Source organism: Peromyscus maniculatus, chromosome 10 (genome assembly GCF_049852395.1).
Source record: "Peromyscus maniculatus bairdii isolate BWxNUB_F1_BW_parent chromosome 10, HU_Pman_BW_mat_3.1, whole genome shotgun sequence".
Lineage (NCBI taxonomy): Eukaryota > Metazoa > Chordata > Mammalia > Rodentia > Cricetidae > Peromyscus > Peromyscus maniculatus.
In genome coordinates, this window is record NC_134861.1 from 81,987,110 (window position 1) to 82,002,264 (window position 15,155).

At 37.5% G+C, this 15,155-nt stretch overlaps 1 protein-coding gene across 1 annotated transcript; it reads right to left on the reverse strand.

The window, feature by feature from the left end:
- Positions 1 to 2,568: 2,568 nt before the first annotated feature.
- On the reverse strand, positions 2,569 to 14,877 carry LOC102918485 (UDP-glucuronosyltransferase 2B17-like). Its single transcript, XM_076546547.1, has 6 exons — positions 14,075 to 14,877; positions 12,466 to 12,614; positions 11,006 to 11,137; positions 5,972 to 6,059; positions 5,284 to 5,503; positions 2,569 to 4,729 (listed from the first exon to the last, which is right to left on the reverse strand). The coding sequence occupies exons 1-6, from the start codon at positions 14,796 to 14,798 to the stop codon at positions 4,450 to 4,452; spliced, it is 1,593 nt and encodes a 530-aa protein (XP_076402662.1). The 5' UTR covers positions 14,799 to 14,877; the 3' UTR covers positions 2,569 to 4,449.
- Between the last annotated feature and the right edge of the window lie 278 nt (positions 14,878 to 15,155).

Below are 15,155 nucleotides of genomic sequence, written 5' to 3' on the forward strand. Positions count from 1 at the left end.
AAGAAAAAGGAAGCCAGTCCTGGTGTAGGTCAGGAAGTTGGAAACTGAATCCTAAAATATCAAACAAGTAAGCTAGGGAGTGTATCTAATGCCAGAACTACTGGGCCCTGACAGACCTGACAAGCAGTCCTGAATAGAAGAGTGAAGAATGAGAAATAATAGATAGGAAAAACATCCTGTTATCCAGTCTTGAAGAGTAAGACATCTGGTTTGGCCTTTGGCCAAACATTCTGTTATTCATCCTAAGAGAACAAAGACAAGCTTGAATTCTTTGACCTCGAGTCAAGATGGAATTAAGGCACAACCTGGGGGCACTATGGGCTCCCACACAGAATGGGAACACAATCAGCCCTTCTGTGTAGTTAGCTTAAACTTAGCTTTTGGAGAATACAGACCGTCAAGATCTTATTATTATTCTCCTGCTATTTATATTGGTAATTTTAGTTGCTTGATAACCCTTAAGAGGCCAGAAGTCACTTAGTGGAGGAAGGGTCTTCATGAGTATTGAATAGTCAATACTGCACCAAAAAATGAACCCACTGAGATTCTATTTTTGTGGTTTATGGGTGTCTTCATAAAAAAGAAAAAGAAACAGAGATGGAGATAGATAGATAGATAGATAGATAGATAGATAGATAGATAGATAGACGATAGGAAGAAAGAAAGGAAGGGTGAAGGAAGGAAGGAGGAGAGGAAGAAGTATGATTGAAAGTAATGTTAACTAATCTGCCAAATCTTCAGCTCAGTTTAGTGAATTACCAGACAGGGAATTTGTTTATACATAAAAACATAAAATAGAAGCAATGGATTTAACATATCCTAAGGCCAACTTCTCATAATCATGCAGTCAGACATTAATTCCACTTGACTTCTCAGAACTTTAAGTCCTAATCAAAAACACAAAATACTGAGTCACCAAGTTATGCAGCAAGTATTAAATCTTATCACATCACTAGAACTGTAATCTAAATGTTAATATCCGTTAACATGACTCAACAAAATATCATCAGTTATCTCTAAACACGCAGGTTCAAAAGCTTAATTTCAAAATCTATGTTAAAATGCAATGTCCAATATTAAGTCAGATTAAAACACTTCAATCATTTTATAACATGCTTACTTCATTATAACTGCCACAGATTGAGACTTTATGAAATACTATTTTACAGATTTCTAAAACATGATCTGTAGTTTATTACTGTAATAGACTTTATGACTTGCTTTGATTTTACTTTTTTTTTTTTAACTCTTTCTCTTATATCTTCCTACTCTAAATAAAGCCAGAGCTATCCTTTCCTTTGTGGGTTGATTTTTGATGCCTCTAAAGACATTTGGCTCGGTAGGTACCTGACTCATAGTTGGTGTATCTTATCTACCTTTCTCTCTGATAGCTCTTTAAGAAGCACATGGACATGACTATTCCAGTATACAAGCAATACAAATATTGTCAGATTATATATCAAATATATACTGCATCATACAAATTAGAGTTTCATATATTTTGTCTCGTACTCATCCACTAAACCAACCTGACATCCTCTGACTGCATCTGTCGTGTGTGACACTGCCTTTAGGTATTTTGCTAGCAAAAGAACAAGCTAGAAGGATATGCCTATCTGCAGTACTATTGTAATGTTTAAATTTACATTGTACATGTTAATATGTTCCTTTTAAATAATGTTAATATTACCTGTAAGGATGGCTCAGCAGTTTAGATTACTGGCTTCTCTTGCAAAAGACCCAGATCAATTCCCAACAACCACATGGTAGCTTATAACCATTTGTAATTCCAGTCCCAGGAGAGATGACACTAGGCAGCCCAGATAGAGCCAAGCTAAAGGTAAGCCTTGATGTGCTAATGAACTAACCACAAGGTAGCACTGATATGTGAGTGAGTCAGATGTAACCTGTGACCCCTAATAGCACAAAGATAAGGCAAAATGAAAAGAGTCAAGCACTGGAACTTTGGAAGTGGCTCCTTGAATCACATGCTGTGCTCCTTCTGAGAAACAGTTTACTGGACCTTTGTGTTGATACTCATCTGCAAGAGGACTTTGAAACTGACCTCTGTGTGTGACCCTAGCTTTGGTTACCATTGCACTTCCAGCATTGTTGCTAAGCTCACACATGTCCACCTGTGCTTGCAGGGACCTCTGGCCCCTCACATGTGCTGGCCTGACACAGATGAAGGACTTCACCATGGCATGCTTCCTAAGCATCCTCATGGGAGGAGATTTCCCAATGGAAACCTGCAGCAGCATTTTCTGCTGGCAACTGTTCCCTGCTTGGTGAGGTTTTTGCTTGACTTTTATTAACATGACATTGTAAGAAATGTTTGTTGTGAATAAACCGAGTATATTCAAAAGACAAATCTTGTGTGGGCATGCTAGTTGCTGAGGTCCCCACTGCCCACTGGCCTTGCCCTCTGCATCCTCACTCTTACTTGGTTGCCTAATTCAAACGGTACAGCTGATGAGCAAAGTGCAATTTTGAGAGCAACATTTATCCTTAACCATAAACTTTGATCTTTGAAAAAATGTTAACTGGGGAAGGATGTTTGTCAGAGAGTGTATTTCTGAATTTATTAAATATAGATCTTTGTTTTATTCAGCATTCTGATAAAAAGACAGTACATTTTATTTAAATTTTCTACATCTTTCACAATACAATTTCATTTTTTTTTAACTCCACATAAGATTGTCTGCCTTTTCTGTTCTGAGACAATCGTGAGTAGGATATTGTGATAAGATACATGAATTTTTCAGTTTTTGTTTTTAAATTAATCATTGAACCAACTACCTCATATACATGTAATTACTCTATACACAGCTGTAACCATGACTTCTATGAATTTGAGAATAGAGGTCAGGATGAGATCTTTATTCATTTCATTTTTTTTCACACTATTATTTACTTTTAGAATAAGGGTTATTTCTTTGTTTGTTTGAATTTTTCCCATAAACTTTTTATTGATTCTTTAGAAATTTCACATCATGCACTCCAAATCCACTCATTTCCCAGTCCTTCCTTATTTGCCTTCCACCCCAAAACCTCCCCCACAAAAGAAAATAGAAAATAAAAGATCATAAAAAGTCTCTGGGGAGAAGCTGCAGTGTGAGATGGTGTCTCATGCCTTATACTCTTCTGCACAAACAGCTTTACATGAAAATGTTCATTGCAATGTGTCAATGGTCTGGTTTGAGGCCTCTGGCTTCAGCTACACTATTGGAGCTGGATACGGTTGAGATTCCTGTAAGATATCTTGTTGTTGCCCTGTGTCATGGAGCCCCTGCTACTTTGGTTCTGCAGGACCAGCTCCTTCATTAACTCCAGCAACTCATACATGGTGTAGGTATTGGGGTGAGCCAGCTCAAAGCTACAGATCTTGGCCTGGGTGGTGGCTGAGTTGGTCAGCCCAACAGCTCTCCCTTGCTCATGTACCAGGGCCAGCTCTCCCATAATGTACAGTCGGGGGGTGAGGCTGCCTCTCCTGTGACCACATCATCAGGGCCAGCTTTTCCACACCCGTGCCAACAGGGCCAGCTCCCCTGCATTGCCAAGATGAGGGACAGAATAGCTCTCCCCGACTAAGTCATGAGGTCAGCTCATTTACACTGGCAGAGGAGGCCAACTCTCCCTCACTAAGTCATGAGGTCATCTCTTCTACACCAGCATCGGGGAACAGCTCTCCCCAACTGCAAAGGCAAGTGCTGGTGCTACTGTGTGGTGGCTGGTGAGTGGTTGGACCAGCTCAGCACAGTACTCAGACATTAAATGGCCTCAAATGGCAGTCCAGACCAAGGATGTCCACATCACCATGGACATTGACACAGACCCCTGATACAGAAAGTCCACCGACCCAGACAGATATCGCCCTCTGTGGCATCACAGATATCACCATGACCTCAGCTGGCAGTGCAGGCCTCTCACATCGGGTTGTTTCCTGCTGCCTTGATGTCTGCAGTTCTGCCTCTCTTCATAGAGCACAAACTACTTCCACTTCTCTTTCTCTCCCGTCTCTCCACCACGTATTTACTCATCATAGTGGTGCCTGCCCCTGCCCAGGCCCAGGATTCTCCTTTGTTTGAATTTTTTAAAATATTCATTTTTATTTGAGAAAGGGGAGGCTCTATTTCATCTCATAGCTCCATGTCCATTACTGAGGAAAAGTAGGTCAGAGGTTAAAGGCAGGAATTAAAGGCAGAACTGAAGCAGATGTAATGGAAGAACTCTGGTCACTAAATTGTTCCTTATAGCTTGCTCAGCATTTTCATTTTTATTATGTCTTTTATTTTTTGAGAATATGATGTAATTATATTATTTTCTCCTTCCCTTTCATCTGTCAAAAGAAGATATGACTTGATAAATTAATCAGTGAATATGGGGAAGGCAGTTCATAAATTAGAATGATGCTGAGATTTATCTCATGTAGTACATCCTCAATGAGATCTACTCATTCTTCATTTTCTTTCCCATCTTTATAAACTTTTGATAAATGAATGAGCAGGATTTTATGGCAAGGAAAGCTATGGCTGCCACACAGGCGAGTAGGAATCCAACCACATCCAGAGAGTGGTACTGGTACCAGGTGAGGTTGTAGGCAAGTGGCCTCAGGTGCTTGGCCCCTTTGTGGCGCATGACAAACTCAATCCAGAAGATGGCTCTGTCCAGGGGCTTTAAGGGCTGGTCATGGTGAATGGTTGATAACCACATAGCATTCTCTTTATAGCTGAAAGAAGTAAAATTTACATCAACTTACATAATGAATGAAAAATGCACGTATGTAATTTTTGTGTCGATAGTAAAGATAATTACACAAAAGTAGAAGGAAAAGTAATTATGTTTTCTGTTCATCACTAGGAAGATCTTCAGAGGCATGTCTGAGCTCCTTGAGCATACAAAAAGAAAAATGGGAAAAGATTAAATATTCCTAAAGTAGAGTTTGGGGGAAGCTATGCCTTAAATACCAAATATATCAAAATGAGATGTTATTTGATTATATAAAATTCAGTTATCCATAAGCAATTATTAATCACTTGGTTGCCAAGTGCATACTAGTGTCAGGGGGTTTCAATAGAAGACAAGTCCCTTTCAGATCTTCATGGTGGTGCATATTTGTGTAAAACAGAAAGAGAAACACCAATGCACTGAATCATGCCCCAATTTCTCTTTTCCTACCACTATTTTTGCCTTCAGGAAAATTCTTGCTCCTTTGGTCTTCAGTAAGAAACACAATGAAAAATAAATAAATAACAAATACACATATTAAAATGTTATACTCACGAAGGATTGTCTATGACTGCCTTCAATGCGTTGAGCAAATCTGACCCTGACATCGTTCTAATATTTAATGCAACAGCTGCTCCTTTGGCCACCATGTTGGCAATATTATCATGTTGTTCTCCAAACAAAGGAATGCCAATCATAGGGACTCCAAAATGGATTGCCTCATAGACGCCATTGGCTCCACCATGAGTTACAAAGGCTCTGGTTTTTGGATGACCTAGAATAAGATGAATTCTGGTTAGCATTAATTAGCATACTTAGACATGCAATGAGAAATGTATACTATCAGTAACTGAGAGCAGATATTCTACATAAAGATTCTTTTTTATTAATTAATTAAATTTGTTTATTTACATCATTTATTTAGTTTACTCTCTCCTTATCATAAGAAAACCTACGTGAAGATCCAATCCTCATAACCTCAGTGAAATGTTTTCCTATCTTAGAGCAAGAAGATACTAAATTTTAGAGAGATGTTTGCAGATTGGTTTATGACTTGAGACTTGAACTATGAAATACTGATTTCCAGTTGAACACATGGAGTACATGGCAGATAAGAAGAAATGAGTGTTAAAAAAGACCAAGTGTATACCAGAACTTGTTATTGTAAATAAATAATTCATTCATTTAATGTAATATAAGGTATTTTGAAGTCAACTAGAATAGATTTGCTTTCCAGTCTTACCTAGAAGGTCATTCTGAGGGAGCCATTTGTAGACTCTGGTATTGGGTCCTAAGGTGTCCGGTGTTTTACCATCAAATCTCCAAAGAACCTGTTAAGTGTTAGATAATCTTTATTGCCGGAGTAATTTAAAATTATTCAGACTGAGCAGGTTTTATATTTAGGAATATAAGTGGGTATATATGTATATGTGTATGTAACCAAAATAATTAAAAAAAATCTATGAATCTGAAAGATAGCAAGGAACATGGATATGAGAGTTTTGGAGTGAGGAATGAAAGGGGGGAAATGATGCAATTGTATTATAATTTCAAAAATAAAAATAATCTAAATAGAACCTTTTAAGTTTAGATATAACATAGCTAAATACCTCCCATAGGAGGGATGAAGAAATCAGAGGAGGTGAGAAATGAGAACTATTGAGAGACTGAGACAAACAATGTGTCAGCAGTCTCTGTGTTTATTTTTCCATTCAGACAGATTGAACATCATCATCATTTCCAAGCAGAGATAGACAAATGAGATGGTTGATGATGCATGAAAATATTTAATACAATGCCATGGTGATATAATTCAATTTCAGAAATAGTAGCACATTACTAATAATTTATATTTTATATAAATATATTTTGATAGTTTAAAATCTAGTTTTAATATCATAATGTTGTAAATGCTTTAGAGTTTACTTTTATTCACTTTTTCCGTGTTTTTTTTTAAATGAATTTCAAGTCATTGTCCTTGATTATTTATTCATGACAAATATTTGTGTTCTACAATACTCTCTGGTCTGGAGTTCTTTGAAACAATGCCATCATGTTGGCCAATAGGGTCATCTGACCCATCCTGAAGAAACCTTGCATAGTGTAGAGTTGGAATATTGTCCAGGAATGGAGTCACATGAAGAGAATTCTGAGTGCTTGAGAGAACACTCTAGGAAAACAGGATAAGGGTCTTGTGACCTCAATTTTTTCAAAACACAAGACTGTTCCTGGCATGTGTTTTCACCCTCCTCCCAGGTGTAGCAGAGAGGAGTGTGTCTACTTCAGGTTAACCACTGCTGCTTGCTACTGTTAAGCAGAGAATGTTTAAACTGTCCTTTTGTGACTCTGCGGTGGCTTGCAAGCAAATGGCCCCCTAGGCAGGTGGCACTATTAGGAGGTGTGGCTGTGTTGGAGGAATTGTGTCACTGAGGGGGTGGCCTTTGAGTTCTCTTTTGCTCAAGCTTCCCTCAGTGTTACTTTCTGGGGAGTTCCTGTTGCCTGCCAGATGTAACACTTTCAGCTCCAGTGCCATGTCTGCCTGCATGAAGCCATGCTCCCCTTGATATAATGGACTGATTCTCTGAAACTTTCATTGAGCCATCACAATGAAATGTTTTCTTTGTTAGTGTTACCGTGGTCACAACGTCTTTTCACAGCAATAAAAACCCAATTATGTCAGCCTCTATGGAATAACATGTTTGTTCGTTTGTTTTGTGTCACACATGGCTTGTTCTTTTGATTGTATACAGCTTCAACTCATGTGATCTTTGCTCAAGTGACCTTTCTTAACCCTCAGAGTATGCATTATCTGATTCTCTGAATAAAATTGGCTATGGCATGAGACTTTATTCTGCCTCATTTATTAACTCCATTCTCCCAAGACCCACTGTCTCTGGAGCTGTGACAAGGGGCTTCTGAACAGGGAGATGAAATTGGCTATGTGATAGGAGTGGGGGAATCTCACAGAAGGAGGTGAATGAAAAAATTGGGGCAGAAACTGGGGAAGGCTTTGCCTTATGTTGAGGCTTGTGGATCTTATTTTTTTTTAAAGGAGGAGCACAGGTATCAAAATCACAGCTATTAGTCTGTACAAATTTCTTATGACTATAATCCCTAGTTTCCAAAAGAAGGCTCTTCAGATGAACAAGTGTAGCACAGAGTCTGAATGAATATAAAAGGAATATAAATAAGGAGAAGAGATTCCCATTCAATTTTGGGTCACTTTGGCATTGATTTGGACTATTATTAAAATACTTAAGGAAGATGACATTATTAACATGAGAAAGAGATGGCTAATTCCTGGCATGAATATAAACTGTATGATCACACCTTAAAACTGGTAAAGGAGGCAAGGGAAAAAACAAGAGAATATTTTCCCAGTGTAGATAAATCAAAAGTAAAAACAGCACCACTGATAACTGCACAGGTGATGGATCACTCAGCTCCCTTACTGGAGTCTCCTCTAAAGATGTTTCCTGTATTGCCTAAAGAATATCCTGAATCATGGGGTGAGGAATCTGATAATAAATCTAATCTTGGATTATCTCCATTGTTTTGATGAGGATTTAGGAGAGATTATGAGAAAGCTAGCTTTACAATCTAGACAAGCTAGTGTATGGCATCGAAAAGGAATTTATTTACCAATTCTTCTCTGGCATCACAAGCTGAGCTTGGTACTTCCAGTGAAATTTGAATAAAATCAAAATATTTATCAGCGACTAGAATGGATACAATGATAGATTTTAAGAAGGCTTGTATTTCCTATATACCTACTGCTCCATGTATTTATGAATATTTTTTGATTGGAACAATAATGTACAAAGTTTGCCATAGATTTTCATATAATTTCTAAAATGGTTCTTAGCCCTTTCAAACTTCTTCAGTGGCAATTGTGACCTGCAGATGAAACCCATAAAAAAGTTCTTCAGCTAGGACTGAGGAGTTATCCTGAAAATGTCAAATGTGAAATAATGACAGAGACTGGTAGGTGGGTTTCAACAGATTATCAGGTGCATAATATGACTCCTGCAGCTCGCCCACATGTTAGGGTAGTAGCCATGGCTGCCTGGAGACTGATATGGAATCTGACTTTGGGTCTAGTTATAAAAAAAAATATATACTTCGTCCCTATGAACCTTATGCTAACTTCATGGGGATACTCAAAGTTGCTATTCAAAAATCAATGAAGGCAGAACAAATTCAAGAGTTATTATTAAAATAGTTTGCTTCTGATAAATGCCAATGAAGTTTGCCAAGGATTAATCAAGCCTCAAAGAGAAATAGAAAATATTATGGACTTTCCAAAGTTATGCAGAAATGTACGGATCTATAAACATAGAGCAAAATTAGCTGCTCTAGTAATATATGCTATGTAAAAACAGGTGTTAGCAAAGTGTCCACTTAAAGAAGCAATGTAAATTGTCTCTACAAAAATTGAATGCTTAGAATCAATGAATTCCTGGTGTTCCCTATATGCAAGAAAGGAAAACATTGGGTTAAGAAATGCTGATCTAAATATGATAAGGATGGTAATACATTGCCTGACAACAATAACCGTACCAGTCAACAATAGGGAAGCATGTTGAGGGGTCCTATCCTGCCTCAAACAGTTAAACTTTTACCAGGTTGCAATAGTTTATCCATGAAAGGAATCATAGCTCATACAAGAATCACTGATGAGCCGGGCGGTGGTGGCGCACGCCTTTAATCCCAGCACTCGGGAGGCAGAGCCAGGCGAATCTCGGTGAGTTTGAGGCCAGCCTGGTCTACAGAGCAAGATCCAGGAAAGGCGCAAAGCTACACAGAGAAACCCTTTCTCGGAAAAAAAAAAAAAGAGTCATTGATGAAGATTATACAGGTGAAATTGCCATCTTGATCACAGTGCCTACTAATTGGTCATTTAAAGCAGGAGAAAAAAATTGCAGTTATTTTTGTTGTCTGTGTAGTCTCTACATGAACAACAACAACAACAACAAAAAAACTGTGAGTGAGGATTCAGTAGTACAGATAAGACTGTAGCATTAAGCACCTTATTAAAAGAAAATGATAAACCATTATTGGGTTTAAAAATAAGAGGAAAAATGTTTACAGGATGAATTGGTCATGGAAATGATGTTTCTATTATAACGATGAAATAATGGCCTTCTGAATGGCCTGCTCTAGAGGAATAAATTCCACCCTGATAAGGTTGGGAACTATGAACTCTAGCAAGATTAAACAAAATGCTACAAAATTACAATAAATGTGCCCAGAAGGCATAATGGAAGTTCTCCAGCCTTATATTACTCAAATTCTGATTGAGAGACTTTCTATAACAATCTTATGCAGAAATCTATATGCCCAACTTTAACGCTGCCCATTCATCACATTTGCAATTGATGATTCAAAGATTGGTTTATCAAAAATGAAAAGGACTATGAAAAGAGTTACAAGGGATTAGGGAACCTATGTTCCCACATGGATAAGGTCAAAAGCATGGCATGGGTTTTTCAAGGGAGCCAAAAAATATATAAAAAAAATCTAGTGACTCTGTCGGCACACATAATGACCTGTTTCTAACAGAAAAGTTATGGGGTCTTCACAAGTTAGTCAGAGAATAGTGGATAATGGGCACATAGAGCCCTCTTTTTCTCCCTGCACACTGAAGAGGCCTACTCCAAAGTTATAATGTAGAGTCATGCTACGTTCCCAACTTTTTCAATACCTGCTTACTGTTATTCTGGTAGAAATAATAAATAATAAGCCGGGCGTTGGTGGCGCACGCCTTTAATCCCAGCACTCGGGAGGCAGAACCAGGCGGATCTCTGTGAGTTCGAGGCCAGCCTGGGCTACCAAGTGAGCTCCAGGAAAGGCGCAAAGCTACACAGAGAAACCCTGTCTCGAAAAACCAAAAAAAAAAGAAAAAAAAAAAAAAAAGAAATAATAAATAATAAAGATGCCCTCCTGCAAAATCTAATGTATGCAGTGACTTTAAATATTCAACAAACACAACAAGCCACTCTGATGCATTTGGCTGTCTACCTACTCTGGATAGCGAGTCATCATCAAGCCAGCCTTTCAGAATGTGCACACAGTGATCATAGTGTTTTATGCAAGTCACTCCCAGTCAAAAACACCTTCTGTAGCATTGTTCATCTGTTGTGAATATCTGTTTCGAAATTTGGCTAAGGTAGATGAGAGCTTTCTTACAATTTTACCTTTCACATAGGTAATCAGACCTGTGAGGACTTTCACAGACTTAGTATACAGTTGCCTCTCATGGAGCACTTTACCTCACCTTTTGTGGAATCTGGGCAAGGGCCCACGCAATTTCATTGGCCTTTTCTTCTGACATGTTTCTGACCATTGACCCCAGAGTAAACACCACAACACCATGCTCTCCAGAACTCTGGACAAAGTCTTCCATTTCCTGTGATGAGAATTTGTTTCATGACAAAATAACAATTATAGAAAAGTTACTTATGAAACCTCTACAAAAAACTAGGAGAATAAAAATTGAAATGTTCCTAGGAATTTTTAGAATAGTGGTGTTAAAACATACAGAACACAAAAATGGCAATGCAAAAGACTTTGGACTTCACAGGAATCAGTACAGAGTCTATTCACGTATTATGCTGCAAAAATTCTAGATATTTTCCTCTGGCAAAGTTAAAACTCAAGAGTGCAAGCATCATATATGAAGTAATCATAAAACTATATCTTCATTTACATGTTTTCATCCTACAGAAAGGGTGACATTTTCCCATTGCTATTTCATTTTTTCTCCTCTAATAGCTTGTTTAATATTAACTAGTATTTGATCAAATAATATCTCTGTTGTAGTATGTATGTATGTGGCAGTTAACACAAACTCCCTATTATGATTAATACAATGTTTTGGTTCTTTTTGAAATAATCATACATTCGTGGTAAACATGTACTACATAATTTCCTGATATTGTGCATAAATAGGGTATTCTCAAAGATGAATTCCACAATTTACTGGTTGGATTAAAAACTATGTTGTTTCCCTAGATATCACAATTACCTTGGATATATGTTCATCATAGCTTTTGATGACTGATAGTGATATGATGAGTTTAAATAATTTAATTTTTGTATCTTTTGTGAGTGGTTTTATATGTGTTTGTGCATTTTGCACATGTGTGTTTGTGTATGTGCTTATGTGTTGAGCACATCTGTTCGTGTGTGTGTGTGTGTGTGTGTGTGTGTGTGTGTGTGTGTGTGTGTGTGAATGCTGGATTGCTTCCCTGTCTTTGTTTTAGCACATGGATGCCAAATGATAAAATCTGATGTCTTCTTCTATCAATCTTTAACATAGTTTTCGAGACTGTCTCACATTGAACACAAATCTCACCATTTTTAACAGAATAGTGGACAGCAAGCTTCCAGTATCAACCTGTTTCTGCAACCTCAGTACTAATTCATAGTAATATGTGGGGTCATCCAGCTTTTTACATGGGTATTGGGAATGAAACTTACATCTTCATAGTTGCTTGCTAAGGATTACCCAATGGCTAACCACCAAGTACCCTAATTGACTTAATTTAACTTACTGATATGAATATTTCCCAGGTCTATCACATTCTTTCCTGAGTCTATTGAACTCCTAGTTAGCAGGATGTTTAATTCCACTTCTTATATCTCTCTATCACTGGGAGAAAAATGTAAGAAGTGTCGAATCACTTTCACCAGAAATCAAATCAAATGAAAAAGAGATTACAAAAACATATTTACCTTAGGCAAGGGTTTTGCCTGTTTGCAGTGGAGTCCTCCAACATAGTCAACATTTGGTAAAGTTGGGTGAGGGAACTCCAGATCCCAGTAGGATCTAATGAGCCACATTTGTGCTTTGCCTACTGTCTCAGTGAAGGTAGTGGGCCTTCCTAGATGAAGAAAATGAGCACATGAGGAAGAGAAAAGTTGACGGGATTGTCATCTGAATATAAAATACATTTTCTTAAAAATGAAAAAAGTTATATTTGATGTAGAACATGTGCATTTAAGAAGCAGTGTTTATTGACATGTAACATAATTTGCATTTGTAATTCAATTTGTGGCTTATATAATATACATAAATGTCAGTGTGAGTTTATTTTAAAGCAAATGGTAAGAATTTCCTCATGTCTCCCTAGTAATTTGAAATAATAAATAGTCAATGAAAAAACCCACTAAGCCACTATATGAATGAGCACACACTTACTCCTCCCTAAAACTTCAAAAGGAACAGTGTAAATATAAGCACTCATTTCAGGTCCAAAAGTGACACCACACTGTGTACCCTGGCCAGACTTCCCCAGGGTCACTGTGGTTTGTAGCTAGTCCTTCTTCCTTGTTTTGCAAAAGAAGCTGTAAAGTTGATGTATGTCTGAATTTCTGGTTAGTGTCTCTACTTCTGTTTCATATTAAGAAATTTAACAGTACTTATCCTATAAAAACAATATCAATATTTTCAGAAACTATGACAATAGGAATTTATGGCCAGTCTTAACTATGGCATTTTTTAAGAGAATAAAACATGACTTCAGAAGGTAAAGACTGAGTGCATGAGTGTCCCTGCTTCTGTAGTATTTAAACAGTGGATGTTAGGAAAGCACACAATAAAGGATGTGGCATTGGCAGGAACCTCAGTTCCATTTTTAAGCCTGTGAACTGACATGTATCTTTCAAAAATAAGGGAATTCTCAAGAAAATACAGAAAAATATTTTAGGATTTATGTTTTTATTTATGTGTCTGTGTGAGTAGGTGCTATGTTTATTCAGGTGCCTGCAGGTGCCATAAAAGGGCAGCAGCTCCCTGAAACCAAAGTTACAGGCAATTTCGAACCATTTGATCTGTGTGGGTGCTAGGAACAGAACTCAGGTACTCAAAATGAACAGAAAACACTCCACCTTTTGTCATGATTTCAGATCCCACATTTTCATTTTAAATAAAGACAGTGGCCTGTGTAAAAGACAATGATTTCTTGAATGTCATATACATATTGAAACTGTAAAATATGTCATCCTGTAATCTACAGTAACCAAGATTTGGTTAACTAGCTAGTGACTTGTTAAAACAGATGAAAAATTACAGTCAAATGAGTAAAGAATCACTTAGGGAAGTCTATTTACATTTCTTTGCTAATGTCTAGCTCACCAGAATGTCCCATGTCAGGACTGCTGCCTGCTTCTATTTGATCAATATCGGGAGCTTTTACAGGGTTAGTGAGTTTGGTAGCTAATATCATATTACATTGGATCACCTATAAAAGACAGCTTCACTTTGTATTTCATGGACATAAGAATGCATTTAAATACTCATGAAATTTAAGTCAATGAGTTCCTGATAAGAAACATAACTTACCCAAAGTTTCACTGTAAAACTGACTCCATTTCTTCTCATTAAATGTCTGGAACCAAAAGTCAAAATAAAGCATGCATATCATATTTTTCAGCCTCTCCATGAATGTCATTTGCCCACCTAATCCTGACAGAATCATAGGTACATAGGAGGGCGGGAGTGTTAATCCTCCACTGTACTTTTCCATTGTATAACCAGGAGTGAAGCGAAGACTGTACAGAAAAGGGATCTGGAGAAGTTCAGCTATCAATTCCACACAGGGGGCAACGGCATCTGAGAAAAGGACATCAAACTTGGAATTCTGTAGTTTTGTCATAAGTTGTTTGTTTGTAACTGTGTCTTCACAAAGACTTTGATAGGTATCAGAATATTCATCTATCAGGTTTTGTAGCGAAGGAGAGTATGATAAACATGTGTCTCTTGGTACTTCATAAGTCCATACATCCACAAACTTGTTGAAATACTTTTCCAGATCGTCTTTACTGAGAGATGTGGGGAAAGTCTCAAACTTCAGGCTAGGTGATTTTTGGGGATCAACAGTGATAGAAGATGCAGGTCTCAGAACTGTCACTTCATGACCCCTCTGTGCAAGTTCATCCAGTATTATCTTCAGATTCAGCCAATGACTGAATTCCATCGGCCATACCAACACCTTCCCACAATTCCCAGATTTGAAGTAGCAACTCATCTGCAGGAGCAGCAGAACAGACATCCACTTGACAGGCATCCTAGGAAATCAAATCCTCTGTCCACAGTGTGTTCCTTTTTGTCATTGCTCATCCTTATATCTAAGAAGAAAAAGCCATGAGTTAAAATATAACCCAAGTTGGTTAAAGCAAATACACTAATTGACTGCACTGAACTTGGGAACTGACTAGAGATAGTAAAAGCAAATATTAATTATTTCATATTTGCACATGAGTGTTTAATGTCATGTTTTACAATTAATCAAATTTAGGGTCAGTTAACTCTTTGCATAACTTTTCTGTTTGTAAGAGTTTTGAATAGTAGCAAGAACACTGGTTTAGTGCAACGTTAGTCTCAACTTCTCAACACAGAATACAAGATGCAGTAATTACACAGT